This window comes from Mustela lutreola, chromosome 11 (assembly GCF_030435805.1).
Source record: "Mustela lutreola isolate mMusLut2 chromosome 11, mMusLut2.pri, whole genome shotgun sequence".
NCBI classification, from domain to species: Eukaryota; Metazoa; Chordata; class Mammalia; order Carnivora; family Mustelidae; genus Mustela; species Mustela lutreola.
The window spans coordinates 83,254,305-83,270,223 of NC_081300.1; the positions used below are offsets into that span (position 1 = coordinate 83,254,305).

The 15,919-nt window shown below is 52.1% G+C and overlaps 1 protein-coding gene across 5 annotated transcripts in view; it reads right to left on the reverse strand.

Annotated features, from left to right (window-relative positions):
* The window catches only part of UBE3B (ubiquitin protein ligase E3B), a 53,618-nt gene that overhangs the window by 9,394 nt on the left and 28,305 nt on the right, over positions 1-15,919 (reverse strand). For all 5 annotated transcript variants that reach the window (XM_059139911.1, XM_059139912.1, XM_059139908.1 and 2 more), the window contains 9 exons: positions 15,424-15,542; positions 14,698-14,812; positions 13,944-14,043; positions 9,263-9,382; positions 4,908-5,084; positions 4,683-4,793; positions 2,177-2,314; positions 1,816-1,881; positions 22-80 (listed from right to left, as the gene is read on the reverse strand). In XM_059139911.1, coding sequence (XP_058995894.1) covers positions 22-80; positions 1,816-1,881; positions 2,177-2,314; positions 4,683-4,793; positions 4,908-5,084; positions 9,263-9,382; positions 13,944-14,043; positions 14,698-14,812; positions 15,424-15,542 — 1,005 coding nt within the window. The remainder of the gene's footprint in view (positions 1-21; positions 81-1,815; positions 1,882-2,176; positions 2,315-4,682; positions 4,794-4,907; positions 5,085-9,262; positions 9,383-13,943; positions 14,044-14,697; positions 14,813-15,423; positions 15,543-15,919) is intronic.

The window sequence follows — 15,919 nt, forward strand, 5'->3', positions numbered from 1 at the left end:
AAATCTAATTGCTATACTCACTTATTTTCATTCGTAACAGGAATGGTCTTCCCTCCAGGAATCAGTTCATGGCAAACAAGCTGGGGGAGAAGATGGGGAGCAATTACTCGGCAGGATTCTACTGGGGAAATAAGGCTTCCTGAAGATGAAAGGGCCCACCACTGATGTCCGTAATAACAGAATGAAGATGGGACATGTTTTGGAATAATCATTTTCACAAGAAGCCAGGGCTTAACTATCAACAAGCAGATCCTGTCCAATCAATATGGAAGGCTTCTTCTCTTCTGATTCTCATTAAGACATTGATACTGAGGCTTTGAAATGTTGTGGAGAGGACCGTGTTTGCATTAGGAGCACAGTTAAATAAATGTTGGTAAACTGTAACCTGGAATGTGCAGCTATTAAAAAATACGAAGAAAACGTGCATTTGTTGAGAAGGTGGGGAAAAAAATAATACATAATAACACGCATGGTATGATACCATTTCTGGGAAAAAAAAAAAGTTACACAGGTGCCCGGGGAGAGAATTCTGAAAACCCACAGATGACACATTAACAGCACTGCTCTCCGGGCGCCGGTGCTCTAACTGGTTTTTTCAGATACTGTGCTCATCTCATAGTGGAATCTGTGGTTAGCAGTTTGAATTATTTCTATCATCAGAAGAGAAAATTCTCAGGGGGAAGGCTCAAAATCTGATTAAAGATTTGAAAACTGTGGACTCAAGTATTTTCCTCAACTTCAGGCATTTCTGGGGGTCACCTAAAAAAATCAAAAAGGCATAATTTCAAAGCTAATTTTAGCAGAAATTCTACGAATAGGATATCCTGGGTCTCTGATGATGCAGAAAGGAACGATTGTGGCCTCTAAGCCCACCGCTGCGAACACCTTGTGGCAATCGGAGGACTCTGAAGCTGGGACTTCTGACCTAGCTTGGTGTTTCCCAGACAGGGCTCTAGGGAGCGCCTGGTACATGTGCTATTACTTGGAGAGCCTCGGAGAACCACTCTGGGAGAAGGTGGAGGCTGCTCCCTCACAGGCTGATCAGAGTGCTCCTACACCAGCGTGCTGGGGCTCTCTGCAGGGTGTAGCCTGTGGGAGTTCATGGTGTCACGTTGGTCCAAGAGAAGTGGGGCTCAGGGAGACTGAGGGACCTCTTGGAGGCGACGCAGGCTTGGCTCCAAGAAGCCAGCTTGCACTACTCAGCTCTAGGTCTGGTTTTCCTCGCAGCCCTCAGAACATGGGTGCACAGAGGCTCATGCAGGTGTCCACTGGGACATCTCTGGAGGGCGCGGAGGGTACCTCAGGGAAAAGCCAAAAGGAAAACTCTGGGTCCTAAGAGACGCCTCTGCTGCCACAGTGTCGACAGTCTTTTCTCCCTGCTCTGCTCTGTGGGATGAGCCAGAGCAAGGACTGGATTCTGTTCGAGCCACTTCTCCGGTGGCTTCTTCCCCTCTGCAAATCACAAGCCTCCGTGTGTGATAGCTAATCCTCACCACGGCAAGGAAAAGCAATGTTACAAATGGGGAATTAGAGCTCCCATCAGGAATGACCCTAAATGCGATCTAAGCAATGCGGGGTCTCTGTGGGGAGCTCTCTGAGGGCCCAGCAGGCAAAGGCCAGGTCAACTGGGAATGGAAGGGGGAAGAGCCCCCTTGCTGGCGAGGCAGGAATTGGGGGATGGGCAAGGGGGCCAAGCACCAGAGGACAGGCAGCCCTGGTTTGTCGACCTCCCAGGGCGAAAACCAAGAATGGGGCGGGTCCCAGGAAGCCAGTGGAGGGCGGCAAAGAATTGCTCAGCCATAGAGGTCGACTTACCTGACCCATGACGTCCTCATCGTACGACAGAGTCAGGCCCAGGTCAGCAATGTCCCCATCATAGCGCTAATACAACAGAGAAGGGGCAAGTGTTGGGACCCAGCAGGCCATATCCTTGAAGGCTGTACCACATCCTGTCCTACCCAGTACTGCGTGGGCAGGACCACTTTGGCCACCAGGCCTGAAGCAAAGGCAAAGGCTTCTCGTCACTGTAAGCAAGGAGGTAGGAGTTCCCAGAAGGGGACATGGGAGCCTCCAGAAGCTACAGAGTGACCCCTGCACCAGAGCAGGAAATCGCCTCCCACCACATGGGAACCCTGAGGCCTTCACTTGACAGCTACACCCACCATGTCACACTGACCTTAATGGAGGTGAGGTTTTTATAGAACTCCGAGTCCAGCGAAGGCAGCTCATCCACAGAGCTATAGAAGACGCTGTGGTGGTGCCCGAGCAGCTGGCTCAGGAAGAAGGACGCGAAGGGCACGTCCACCACAATTCCCTATGAGAGGGGAGATAGGAGCTTGCTGTCTGCCACGGAGGATCCCATCTCAGTGACCCTGTTGGGGTGGCTGGGGCTGCAGAGGGGCTCTGAGGGTGCCAAGGACATCGCTGGGTGCTTCCTAAACTTTTGAGTTGGAGACCAGTACCTCCCAACTACAGGACACTGCCAAGCACCTACAGGGGCCAGCAGAGCATAGCAGGTAAGGGCACAGGCTTTGGAGCTGCACCGCTCAGGGATCCAGCCCCAGCTGCACTGCTGCCTGGCTGCAGGCCATCAATCTGTAAATGGGGACTGGCACAGCCTCCCAATTTTAAGATTTAAATGAGCAGGGTGGAGAGAAATGCAAAGCATCGGCTCTCCCTTGGATCCAGGACAGGGTATGTCTCCAGGATAAAGACCTATCCAAGCTGGACCTAAGCAGCACAAGGCCTCTTGTACCAGCCCCACAGGGATTCCCCGGGGAGGGAACACAGCTCTCCACACACAGCATAGCGTGCAAGGGAGGGGACGGGAGGGATCAGGGCCAGATCTGGAGGGGCCTCCTGAGGCTCCTGGAGTCTGAATTCTATCTGGAGGGCAGCGGGGAGCCCCAGGAGAGCTGTAGGCAGGGGCGTGCCAGGTTGTACTTGGCGTGGGGCATGGACCACAGGAGGAAGACGGGGGCAGGGATGCAGCAAGGAACCCTGCGGAGCGCGGGGAGGAGAGGCGGGCCGTTCCCAGCGAAGGGAAGCATGTAAGTCGGAGAGATTTAGAAGGGGCGGGGGCTCAGGCTCGATGATGACCTGTTTCAGAGGACAGCAAGGGTTATGTGAGTTAATGCATGCTACTCCTCACATGTCCTAATTTCTCTGCACTGTTACTGCTGGAGAGGGAGGAGAGAGATGCTGGGTCCAGAGGAATAGGGGAGGACATTCACAGAAGTCACTGGTCTGACTCTTGTGGGCATATCACAGCTACATGTTTAAAAGAGAAATGTGGCATATGGCCAGGGACATCCTCATGGGATTTCTTTTCTTTTTTTTTTTTTTTAAAGATTTTATTTATTTATTTGACAGACAGAGATCACAAGTAGGCAGAGAGGCAGGCAGAGAGAGAGGGGGAAGCAGGCTCCCCGCTGAGCAGAGAGCCCGATATGGGGCTCGATCCCAGGACCCTGGGATCATGACCTGAGCTGAAGGCAGAGGCTTTAACCACTGAACCACCCAGGCGCCCCGGGATTTCTTTTCTAAATGGGAATGAACTGAGAGATGGTCTCCATTTTGCAGATGTGGAAAGAGAAGCACAGAAAAGGAGCCCAGGCTCCTGCAACCGATCTAGGGCGGGAGGCAGCCTGAGGGAGCCTGGGCAGGGATGCAGATGGGGCATCTGCCAGCACCCTGGCCAGAGACTGAGGCCACGGACACGGAGAATGCAGATGCTTGCCCCCACATGGCCTCTCTTCCTGCTTCCCTCCATTTGCTCCAGCCACCGGCTCTGCCTTCCCCAGGATTTGTGCCGGGTGAGGGGCAGTACTGCTCAGGCAGTTTGGGAGTCCACTGTGAAGGCCACAAGCTCCTGCTGCAGCTTTCCTTCCAGCCTGGGGAGCAAGACCCTTAAGGTAGGGACCAAGCGTCCCTGGAGGGAGTTCTGCTGGCTTGGCTCGCAGTGGACAGGGATCAGGAGCTGGGTGGACCGCTCCTCTCCTGCTGCCTACATGAGTCCATGCCACCCTGACCCCACGAAACTGACGAGCCAGGCAGCACAGGAGGTGTCTTAACTCATTTACTATCTGCGGCAACCCAATAATATAGCTTTTATTGTCCCTACTTCCTCTGACAAGAACCAGGGCCTACAGAAATAAACAGGCCACACTTGCACAGTTCCTGGCTAGCCAGTGAAGACTGGTCTCGACCTGCTGTCCTGCTCTGGTTCGTAGGCAACACCAAGATGCCTGTGGCTTGCTCAGAAGCACTCACCCCAGTAACAAAGGATTTAAGAAAACAGCTGTAACGACTATCACACCCCACAAAATGCTGCCCTCCTACAATGGGACCATGCTGGCCTGGATGTGAATCTGGGTCCTACCACTTAACTAGTGCTGATACTCTAGACAAGTGACTTCCTGAAGCCTCACTTCTGTCACCGGCAGGTAAATGGGACAATGGCAGCCAGGCCACAGGACGGGCAAGAGGATGAAATGACACAGCACATGGGAAGCACCCAGTGTTTCTGTTCAGTAATCTTGGGTCCCGTCCTCTTTCTTGGGCTCCATCCCAATGACAGGGACTTTATGTGCCTGGGCCCAGCCAGGACACCGTGCACCAAGTCCCTGGGACTTCTAACATCTTGTTTTCCCTCCTGGTGCGACACTCCTGCGCGTGCATACCTCGTACACGGCCTTCCCCAGCATCTTGCCCACAAACTCGAAGAGTTGCAGGTAGTTCTCGTGAATGTAGGACGTGGGCGAGGGGTAGAGCCTCTCGTCCCCACTGGTTGTCTGCAAGGGAGAAGAACAGAGAGAGGCAGGGAGCCCACGGGCCTGGCACTTTGCTTCTCATTCCTCACTGAGCTTTTGGCTGCTGTCAGCCCCGCTCCTGCGCCCCTTAAATACCTTGAATAGATTGAGCGCCGGGTCGAACACCCTCTTAATGATTTCCTCCAAGAACTCCTTGAAGACACCGTCCTGGTCAATACCTGCCTCATCCACGCCGAGATCGTTGACAAACTTCACGCGGATGACGCCCTTCATGGCGTGCTGGGAGAGCTGCCGGAGCTGCTCGTAGCCGTCCTGCCGAGAGCAGAATGGCAACCCGTTAGTGGGGGGAGGCCCTCTGCCCAACTCAAGGCTGCTGCTCCAAGGCTCTGGCTCCCCTGTGTCTAGCCTTCCTGGCATCATTACTAAACACGGGAGTCAGGATGTGGGGTACAGGCACAGGCAGTTCTCACCGCTTTTAAATGAGCCCGTTATAAGGGAAACTCATTTTGGGGATGTGACTCCACTGCTCTGTGGCAAGGGGAGGTGGCCCTGAGATAATGCAGAGCACAGAGGTGGGGAAGGCAGACAAGATGAGCTGTGACAAGCTCTTCGCTGTCGAAGGACAGAAGTAACTGGGACAAGACCCCACCCATTTTAATGCAAAGACTAGCTTATTTAGCTCATGATAAAAATCAGCCGAACTCAGTCAAACCCCTATAAGATGAAAAATGAAAATACCCTCTCCCTGTCAACTCCTGGTAGCCTTCCCCAGTTAGCCTGGGTGAGTCAGGCTGAGGAATTCAGGGCAGTGGGGGGCCACAGAAGAGTCCAGGCAGGGTGAGATGTGGTGGACTTTCTCTGAAAGATCTTTGTTGGCAGCAGAGCAAACAGATGGCAGGGACAAGGGTGCGGGAGTGATGCTGGGTCCACATGAGGCAGGGGAAGCAGGGAGGAGCCCGGCACAGCCCCTGGCCAGCAGCCAGCCCGCAAGGCACGCAGCCATCCACACAGAACTCTAGGATGCGACTTTAGTGTTCTTGAACTCCATTATCTTGTTTAGTGCGCCTCCTGATTCTAATCTGTTGAGGTCTTCGGGCTCCTGGTTCTGTCACCTAATGTGTTCCTGGCATCAGCAAGCTTAGTTTAGGTTTTTGTTTTCGAGGAGTGACCGTCAGAAGCAGTGCTGAACAAGACCGTGGCCAGGGAAGAGCTTTCTGGTCCAAGACAAGAGGCTCTATCTTGGGGGTACAACTGAGCTCTTTAGATACTGTCATGTAAGGAAGAAATCCACTGCAATACCCCACTGAGGCCGCCCATGGGTCTCCCTCCCAGTCACGGCCGTGGTGCCATCAGACATTCTGCTAACACAAGACAGACCATCTCCACGGCAGCCACCTGCCTGCCGGCCTGGTCCCTTATCACTAAGCACACGGGGCCAGAATGCCAAGAACTGCTTTGGGGAACTCTTGCCGCCTTGCTGCTCATCATATTCCCCTCGTAATGCAAAGGACTGTCCCTGGTAGCTTCTGATCTTATCCTGGGGTTAAGCTCCCAAGTGGAGAGCCCATAATAACGAACTCTGGAAGGCTGAGGCTTTGGGTGCGCAGTCCCGAGAAGCACTTGAGAAGTGGAAGCCTGAGAAGCACTGAGTGAGAGGAAAAGCAACAGAACACAGGAAGTCAGCATGCAGCTGCAGCAGAATGGTTAAACCGTTCTGCCTGCATTTATGGTAATTATCCTGGCATGGAGTCGTGGATGGGTGGAGAATTCCAGCACGTTCTTGCTTGCCTGCAGATTTCCTCCATTCTGCTCTGAGATGATGCCTCGCTAAGCTGACTTCATGTTTGCAGGGGTGCCAGGATCACGCTGATTAAATGAGATGGTGTTACGTGCAAGCACTTAGCACGTGGCCACATGCAAGGCAGGTGCTTAAGGAATGTTCACTGGAGTCGAATCCTACTTCTTCTTTATCTGCCCCAAGCTGGCCTTTTCTTTGAAGAGCTGTAGGGCAGAATGTGCCAGCTGCTTCCTCTGACAAAATTGCCTGCTGCGCCCTCTGGGCACGAGTGTCAGTACACAAGAACTGGATCTGCATCCTTCCTTTTGAAAGGTGAGTGGGAGGAGGGTATCCTGCACTCAAAGAGCAGAGGCAGTGACTCTGACCTGGGAATGAGACTGGCTCATGAGAGCCCAGCTCTCCCACTGAGACCTCCGTGAGCGTGACTTTGAATCCCAGTTCCGCCTGTGACTGCAGGGACAGAGCTGGGCAGAGGATGGTTTATGGTTCCTCCCGGTCCTGAGATGCTAGGGTCCCAGCCCCAGTTCACTCTCTGTGAGGGAAAGCCTTCCTGCAAGACTTCAGACTAACACCTGCACGGACAGTGCAGAAGCACCACCTTCAGTGAAACCACAGAGAAGGAGACTGGATAGAAGGCCAGAATCGCACAGGAGTGTCTAAGATCAGTTTTTTGATGCCCCCTTGTGTCCAAATCAAGCAAATGCCACTGGGCTCCCCTCTCACAACCAAACCAGCACGTGACGAGAACTAGGGCAACTGAGTGTGTGACCCTCTCCCCTTCCTAGTTCAAAAGGAACAACAGTAATCTGTTTCATGACAAGATATACTCTAAGGGAATATTAAAAAAAAAAAAAAAGCAGACTTGGCCAGGAACAGACCGACACCCCCTGAGGGCTGTGTTTGAGGAAGCAGGCCCGGGGTAACTGGGACATGCGGTGAGTCTCCCACAAGCAGCGACACTTGAGGAGGGAGCCAGAGACTCCGTCACTCTCAGGACACACACCCATCTCTGCCACCCCAGCCTTCCTGTTGGTGCCGGCCACGTCTGAGAGGGACTGGGGACCGTAAGGGACAGGAGGAGCAGGTGGTCTTTTTGAGGGGGCACGAGTTCCCCAGCTGCCCAGCCCTCTCTACTGCTCGCCAGCCCTGAGGCTGGATGTCAGATGTCATCGGCCGGCTCACGAGCAGGGCTCTTCCTTAAGCAGTTATCTAAATTGAGGCTGTGTTTCAAGAAAAGCAGGAGGGAGCAGTGCAAGTCGTATTGCTCATGGTGCAAACGAGATGCTCCTGCACGGACACACTCAGCCAGCCTGACCCATTCCCATGACCAGCAGGGTCCCTGGAGGCACTTAAATCTCTTCTCTCTACCTTTAAGAATGTCAGAAACTTTGGTTACCAAACGCTGCCTCTCCCCAGCAGACCCCTGTGTCAGTCACCAAGGTTCAGGGGAACTAAAAGCAGTTCTCGGGACGCCTGGGTGGCTCAGTTGGTTAAGCAGCTGCCTTCGGCTCAGGTCATGATCCCAGCGTCCTGGGATCGAGTCCCACATCGGGCTCCTTGCTCCGCAGGGAGCCTGCTTCTCCCTCTGACTCTGCCTTCCACTCTGTCTGCCTGTGCTCGATCTCGCTCGCTTTCTCTCTGACAAATAAATAAATAAAATCTTTAAAAAAAAAAAAAAAAAAAAAAAAAATAAAAGCAGTTCTCTAGCGAAAGAGTGTGAATGCCCCAAGGGGTAAATGAAATTGTGGGGGAGGGGGAGGAAGGGCTGCTGCCAGTGCCATTTGCTGGTGTCTGGCTATGTGGCCACGTGGCCACGTGCCATCCTGGGATCCCACGACTGCCCTATGCCGCAAAATGTGCTGATGAGGGGCTGTGGCTAGAGCCAGAGAGAAGGTCCAAAGAGCAAGCAGGAGCAACTATATCAAGTCCAGCCTCTCCTGGACATGTGGACTTGGGGTTCAGTCACCAATTCGACCACCAGCAGGGTCAGCACATTTGGGCGGGCTCCACACTGCACAACCCTGGGGGGTGGGGTGGGAAATGGCTCATGGTAACCTCACAGGCACACACATTTACTGTAATGACATTCCAGGAGATGGTAGCCAGTGTCGTGTTGACAAATTCATTCGGTTATTAGGACTTTCTGACATACAGAGGTAAAGCGTTCTGAAGACAGGGACCTGTCACAGGCGGGTCACACTGGACACTGGGTTTGGCTGAGGCAGGCCACTTCCCTGTTTCTCTGAAGTTCCCATCTACGAAGAACTCCTGGCTGTGCAGTAAACGCACCCCCCCCCCCCACGCACCATGACTCAGTAAACTCGATACCTACACTCCAGCCCCCTATTCACGGTTGGGAGTCTGGGCAAGATGTCTCCCAGGGACAAGGGAGTTTGCACAGACATGAGAATGCCCACATGCAGCACTTCCTGTCCTCAATGCAAAGAGCACAGTGTCTGATGTTCCAGCCCTGGGGCCCTCATGGGGAAAAGGCAGGGAAATACCATACTGTGGGTCCCCAGCACTGAGGTCACGTTTAATCAGGCAGCTCTCTGGAGCACATGACAGGACCAATGGCCCCATTCCAACCCCAAGCCTTGACTTCAGTGCTATCAGATCAAGGAGTGACAAGAATGGTTGGAGGCAACAGATCATGCACTGAAAAGTCCACCTCTCTGGATGGGCTTCTCACCTCCAGCATCCGGGACCGTCGGATAGTGATGTGAGTGACGTGGGGAGAGGCTGAGCTGGTCTCCACGAGCCCTAGCTTCTCCTTCTCCTTGGTGACCATGTTTCGAAACAGGAGAACTCTCTGAAATGAGCAAAGGTGAGACCAGAAACTGGGTCAACAACTGATGATTCCCGAAGACATGCTGTACAAGATTAGTGAAACCAGTCATGTAAGAGGCAAGCAGAATGAGACTCTCTGACAAGTGCTGCAGGTTAGGAGTGTCTTGGGAGAATAGTAGACGTTCCCCCCAAATCTGGGGAATTAGAAATTATAGCTAAATACATGCCAAGGAAGAAAGGTCACAGAATGAACAGTCTGGCTGCAGCCAGAGTCTATGTAACAATGGTCTGAGAGAACATCGTTCTCATTCAGTTGATAAACCACTACAAAAACCTGGCAGCAGGACAGGTCACCCAGGGTGCTTTACAGAGCTGTGTTTGCTTTAAAGGACATCAACGTCATGGGTTGCAAAACAGAAACATTTCAAAGATAATTCTTTTCACTGTCAGAAGTTTAAAAAAGAAATGATCCCACAGAATAAAGGTCTTTGACCTCAAGCACACCAAAAGCCCACCCACCCCCCACCCCTACCCAGTAACATTTCTCAGTCACTGTTAGAGAAGAACCCTCTCTCCCGCCATGGTCAAGACCCTGAAAAGCCCCTTGTAGGAGAGTACGATCCTCTGCCCCATCCCAAATATGAGAATGAGTGCTGTAAAAGCACTCAGATGATGTCAGCTGAATGAAGAAATAAATCCAAAGACTGCTCTGTTGTTATTTTTTTAAATGAGAATCCCCTCCAAAGTCAAAAGCTTTGTTAAATACAAACAGGACAGTCAGAACAGTAACAATGGTAATAAGGATTAACTGTATACAGGGGAGGCTAGTGCGTTCCCATTTGATCATTTAACTGGCCATGAAATAAATATAGCTGTAGCAGGAATGGCCTCCCAGGGAGGAGGAAGGTTATTTAGCAGAGGAACTACTTCTCAGCAGAGCAGTGTGATGCGGCTGGTCAGCGAGTCCTGAAACAAGGACTGAAGTGCTCAGAGTAGTACCAGAAGATCCAGGGTTTCCAGGACAACATGGAGGGGAAGAATAGCCTGAGTGACAGTGAGGGCAGCTATGATGGGGTGAAGGCCACTGTCGCCTGTCCCATCTGTGCCGGAGGACTGCTGACTTCCAAAACAGGTCTTTCACTTGTGAGCTGTGGGGCACAACCGCTTCCTCTGCCCCCAAATCTATAGAACGATCACCTGCACATGAGGCAGAAGACGAGCTTCCCATCTGGGTCAACCCAGTAAGGGGCAGAGACCTCATATACGGAAACAGAAGTGCAGAGGTGGCTGAGGGACTGCCTGTCGCCCAGGAATCCCCGGACAAGGTCCTGATTTCCATGGGGTGTGGAAAACAGTTGCGGGCAACTGTAAGCAGGGCTCAAGGGGCTGAGGCCTCAGCAACCACAGGAGACGTCTGGGAAAGGACCCACTGTGCAGATGAAGAAACGGACTCACTCACCCAAGGTCCCAGAGCTGGTGGACAAAGGAGCCAGATTCAAACCCAGGACCCACACATAGCTCATCACACCACAGGGTGTGATGGGCTACCTAATGCCCTTCCCACCCCACAGGGCATTAGGCCTTTTAGGCACAAACAGTAGAGGAAGGACTCAAGTCCCAATGGGGAGATGAATCACACAGATAAGTAGAAGCTACGTAAGATGGCACAGAGAATGAAGTGCTGTGTATGTGAACCAGGCAGAGTTGAGGCCTTCAAAAACGTTAAGGGAAGCAAGAACAGCGTTGTGAGCCACCCACTCGAGTGAGATCAAGAACAGGGAGGGTTTGGCATTTAGAGCAAATGCCATAGTGACTGGGGAGACCCTATTGCCCTGTGCATTCCAGCAAGACGTGTCAGCGTAAGGGCAGTATACGCCTCATCAGAAGAGGACACCCTGTGATATACTGAGCCACAGATGCCCTTCTGGACCTGTCCAGGCCATCATGGGATCAGGACAGGGGCCAGGGGCCAGGAAAGGTCCAGTCCCAAGAGATGGGAAAGAAAGAGTTCATGAACTAAGCAAAAACCCTGATGGCAATCTTCAGCAAAACTCCCCAAAGCAAAAGCACAGCAAGGATTAGATTATAGCCCCCAAGTCATGCCAACTAATCTCAGAGGTCCCCAGGCTTCTTGCTTTCAGCAACCCCAAGGGCTCAGTAAGGACTTGCACGGCATTCCTAGGTCTAAAGAAATACAGAGCCATTTATAAGGTGGCTAGGGTCCTAAATCACTGAATGTGTTTGTGTGCACGGGGCGCCTGGGTGGCTCAGTTGGTTAAACGTCCGCCTTCAGCTCAGATCATGATCTCAGGGCCCTGGGATCGAGTCCCATCTCTAGTTCCCTGCTCAGTAGGTAGCATGACTTGTCCCTCTCTCTCTGCCCCTCTTCCCTCTGCTTGTGCTTTTTCTCTCTCTCAAATGAATAAATAAAACCTTTTTAAAAAAAGTAAGTGTATGCTAAGGGTTTAGTAGCTGCTTCTTAAAAATACAGGTACACTGAAATTAACAAATTTAGTTAACCTTTTTAAAACCCAGCTTAGCAAATAGGACATCCTCAAGTGAAAGGCTGACAATGTGAGCTCAAGCTGGTACTTCACAGAGTGGCCAACAGATTTCACTGTGCTCCTCTCAAAAATGTAAACTGCCCTGTGACAACCCAGGGGCACGCAGGGATGCCATCTGTGAACTGCAGAGACACGGAGCGGATTCCTAGGCTGCATGATAAGGGAATGCCATGGTCCAGGGCTGACTCTGCAGGCACGGAGGCCCAGCGCGAGGTGTTGTGTCTGCAGCCGGACTGCACCACAGTGGACAAGGGCCTGGAGATGAAGGCCTTGAAGTCACTTGCAGAGTGATTGCAGAAGGGGGCGATTCCTCAGAATCGTCAGAACACAGAAGACACAGAGGGCAAACGAGTCATCTGTGCATCTCAGAAGATTTAGATTCCACTGTCAGTGGCTGTTCAAGAACCAAAGGGTAGATGGTACAGAGAAATCACTCAGCTTCAGGTGAGGAAGAACGTTCCATCACTGGGCAGAGTAAAGCAACAGCACGGCTGGCTCTGCCAGGCTGCAGGGCGTCCATCTGAGGCAAAGTCAGGGCTACTGTCAGGGCCTCCCTCGGTGGGGGTGGGGGATGCAGGGGGGGTGGGAGACACGTTTCACTAAGTTATCTCCACGCAATCCCTTCATTTCTGAGAGGTTCTGCTGTCAAGTGCAATAACAATTTAAATAGCCACATCTGTCTGTGTATCGCTCCTCGAGGGAGAACAGCAGCAATTGCGAGTATTAACGTCAAGGTCAAAACAATATCAGAGAGCAATGAGGAGTAAGTAGCTCTGAAAAATAAGGTGAATAAATGTTCACATTTACAAAAATGTGACCTGTGCTGTTTTCTAGAAATGTCCTGTCAAAAAAGAAGGAAAGGAAAGAAAGACACAGGAAGACCTGCAGGAGCCTCCTCTCAGTGAACCCCGTATGCAGCGTCCAGCAGACATTTCTGGAGCGTCACTACGGACCAGAGACGGGGTGGTGCCTACCCTTGCTTCCCGACACTCTCACCACAGGACCCCATCCTTCCTGAGCGTCTCACGTTCCTTGAGCCTGGGACACCACGTTGCTGGTGTCCTTCCTCTTGTTAGTCCTCTCCTTGTGCTGGCACTCTCAAGGACAGGTCCCTGGTCATCTCGCTCCCTCTGGCTCCCTGACCATCCTGTCCACGGCCATGGATGCGGCCAGATGTGGGCGCTGTCCACATGCGGAGTGTCTCTCCAGCTCCGTTGCACAATGACCTCGAGGAGCTGCGGACGCCTTGCCTGTTGCCTACTCAAAGCTGACCTCACCGGCACTGCCCAGACCTGCTCTTGCCTGTTCTCCTACCCCAGGAAATGATGCCAACAAGTGCCCCCGAGCCCAGGCCAGAAACATGCCCACCATCTGAAATCCATCTCCTCTCTCCTTTGAATGTCTTCATTCTCATGATTCTATGGTCTTTCCTCTGCCCCTGGCCAGTCCTCTATCCTACGGCCAGAAGGAACTCTCTAAAGCTCTCTAAAACTCTCTCCCTGGTCTGACCAGGGGCCCCTAAAGCTGAAAACACTCCAATGAGTCCAACCAAAATCCACACTCCCACCCTTGGTTCGCAAAGACCTTCCAGTATCAACTCCTATAAACCTCCTCAGCTTCCTGGTACCCCTTGGTGTTCTCCGCAGCCAGACCACATGGCGAGCCCTCCAGAAGCACCAATGCTCGATCACCCAGGCCTTTAACTACTGCCTGCTTCTGCCTCTGGAAGCTTCTCCTGACTCCCTTCCCCCATTCCCAGCTGGGGCAGGTCCCCTTGACTGGGCCCCGCAGCATCCATCCCTGCAACACACACCCCACCTGCATGAACTGCTAGTTCCCACAGTCTTCAGTCTCTGTACTTGGCTTAACAACCTGATGTAGCAGGAGATCAATCCCCATTTGCATCTGCTAAGTGAGTGAGCTCATGTCTTTCTCTCCAACTGCTATAGCAAGGGCAGGTCAGGTGCCATGTGGTGGGACAGAAAGATGCTCAGAAGCCCAGCTCTGAAAGCAACTCACGTTTTTGTGGGGAATGACATGCGGAATATACTGCAGGATCAGCTGGGCCCGTTTCCGGTCCTTGTCCAGTTCTTGGAAGAGCACGCTAGGTTTGAGATCCCTTCAGAGGAAAGGCATGGGTTTGGGGTTATTACAACACGGAAACCATTCTCTAGTGCAGGAGTGGCCAACCATAGCCTGCTGCTATTTCTGTAAATCCACTTCCATGGAACATGACCACTATGTACGGTCTCTGGCTGCTTTCATGCTACAACAGCACAGCAGAGCACTTGCAAAAGACCATCTGGTCTGCTAAGCCTGAAATGTTTACTGTCTGGCTCTTTACTGGAAGCATCTGCCAGACCCCACTCTAGTGCCACAACCTCAGAGTGGACATATCATTGATAAAAAATTGCAGTCATCTTACGTTTAGTTGTGCAAGAGCATTTCCCCACCCCATCCCTGAGAAAGCTAGCTGTTTTGTCCGGCTCATTCTGCTGATAAATCACCGCTGAACTATCGCAACCTGCTGCTCAGCTCAGCCAGAACTTGCTCCCCATTTGCGAAATGGGACCCAGCTCTGTCACCATGAATACGCTCTCATCACCCTCAGCATCCACATGTCCTCACAGATGTGACTGCTGGGCGTCTGTCCCCCAGGAGGACAGGGCATGCAGGAGGGATGAACACTCCCCAGCCTCGGAGCATGAATGCGGAGTGTGACAGAGGGGACTCTGGCTTTTGTGAACCCCCCCTTCTGTGCCCTGCTCCTCACTTGCGCAGCCAGTGGTCCTCAGGGGCGAAGCGACGCCGGCAGTCCCGCTCATAAAGCACCATCAGCCACCCGTGCACGGACTGGAACAGCTCCAAGGTCTCCCCCTTGGCGTTCTCTGTGGGGTAAACGAATGGGGGAGCCGCACACCCAGAGCTGGTCAGAGCTGGTGGGGGGGGGGGGCGCCAGGAGGACAGCTTCTCATCTCTGCCCGTCACCAGGCCCCACCAAGGTCCTCATCTCCCTCACTCTGGATTTCACGCAGCAGCAACAAACTAAAAGGTGCCCTGGGTATGTTCTAGGAGTCTGCAGGACCTGGGTATCTCAGACACAATCACTCATGCTGCCTCCCACTAGCCGGTGATCCAAAGACCCTTTTAACCTAAGAAGCTTTGTACTGAACAACTTGCCAGCACTTCTGGAGGGAAGCTCTGGTTTGAGGTGTGCCCTGACACATCATGGAAACTAATTCGAAGGAGCAAAAGGAGAGGCAGGGCGAAATCTTGGCATCAGTAATCCTCCACACATACACATACATGCTGAGGAGAGATCTAAGATGACCTTCACATAGAGTGAAGAAGTAAAACTTCCAATTACGTGAATAAATAAGCCTTTCCAATTTGCTGTGATGGGCAATAAAACTGAGAATCAGTTGGTGGTACAGACTGCAGCGTCCCTGCGAGTGCGAGTGTAGCACCACTGAAATGACTGCCGGCTTCTTCACCTCACCTACGATTCCATCCCAGATCATCTTAAAGACAAAGGAGTTCAGGAAAGAGGAGATGGTGACCAGCTCTTCCAGTTTGAATGAAATCTGTTCTTCATAAACTTCAATGTCGTCAAGAATCCTAAATCAGATGGAAAATTAGTCAGCTTCCCACGGAGGAAAGAGGGGGAAAATAGGAAATCTCTACCTCTTACGAGAAAAAAATTAGCTCAAGAAATAAACTTTATCTTTCAGATAAAATTTAGAGCTAACATGACAGGATGTGTAGGATCTGCTTCAGGATAAAGTGGAGGGGAGAGCCTGTGGGGGTGGCAGGGAAGCAGAGGTGACTGAGTGCTGACCACTGCGGATGGGTAGGTGGGGATTCCTTCTACTATTTCCTCCACTTTTTATTTATTTGCATTGTCCGTAGTAAAAATTTTAAAAACTATAATTGAGACAGAAAAACAGAAGCTCTCCTTGGTATCTTTCTTATTTATAAGGATCCAACTGTGACAC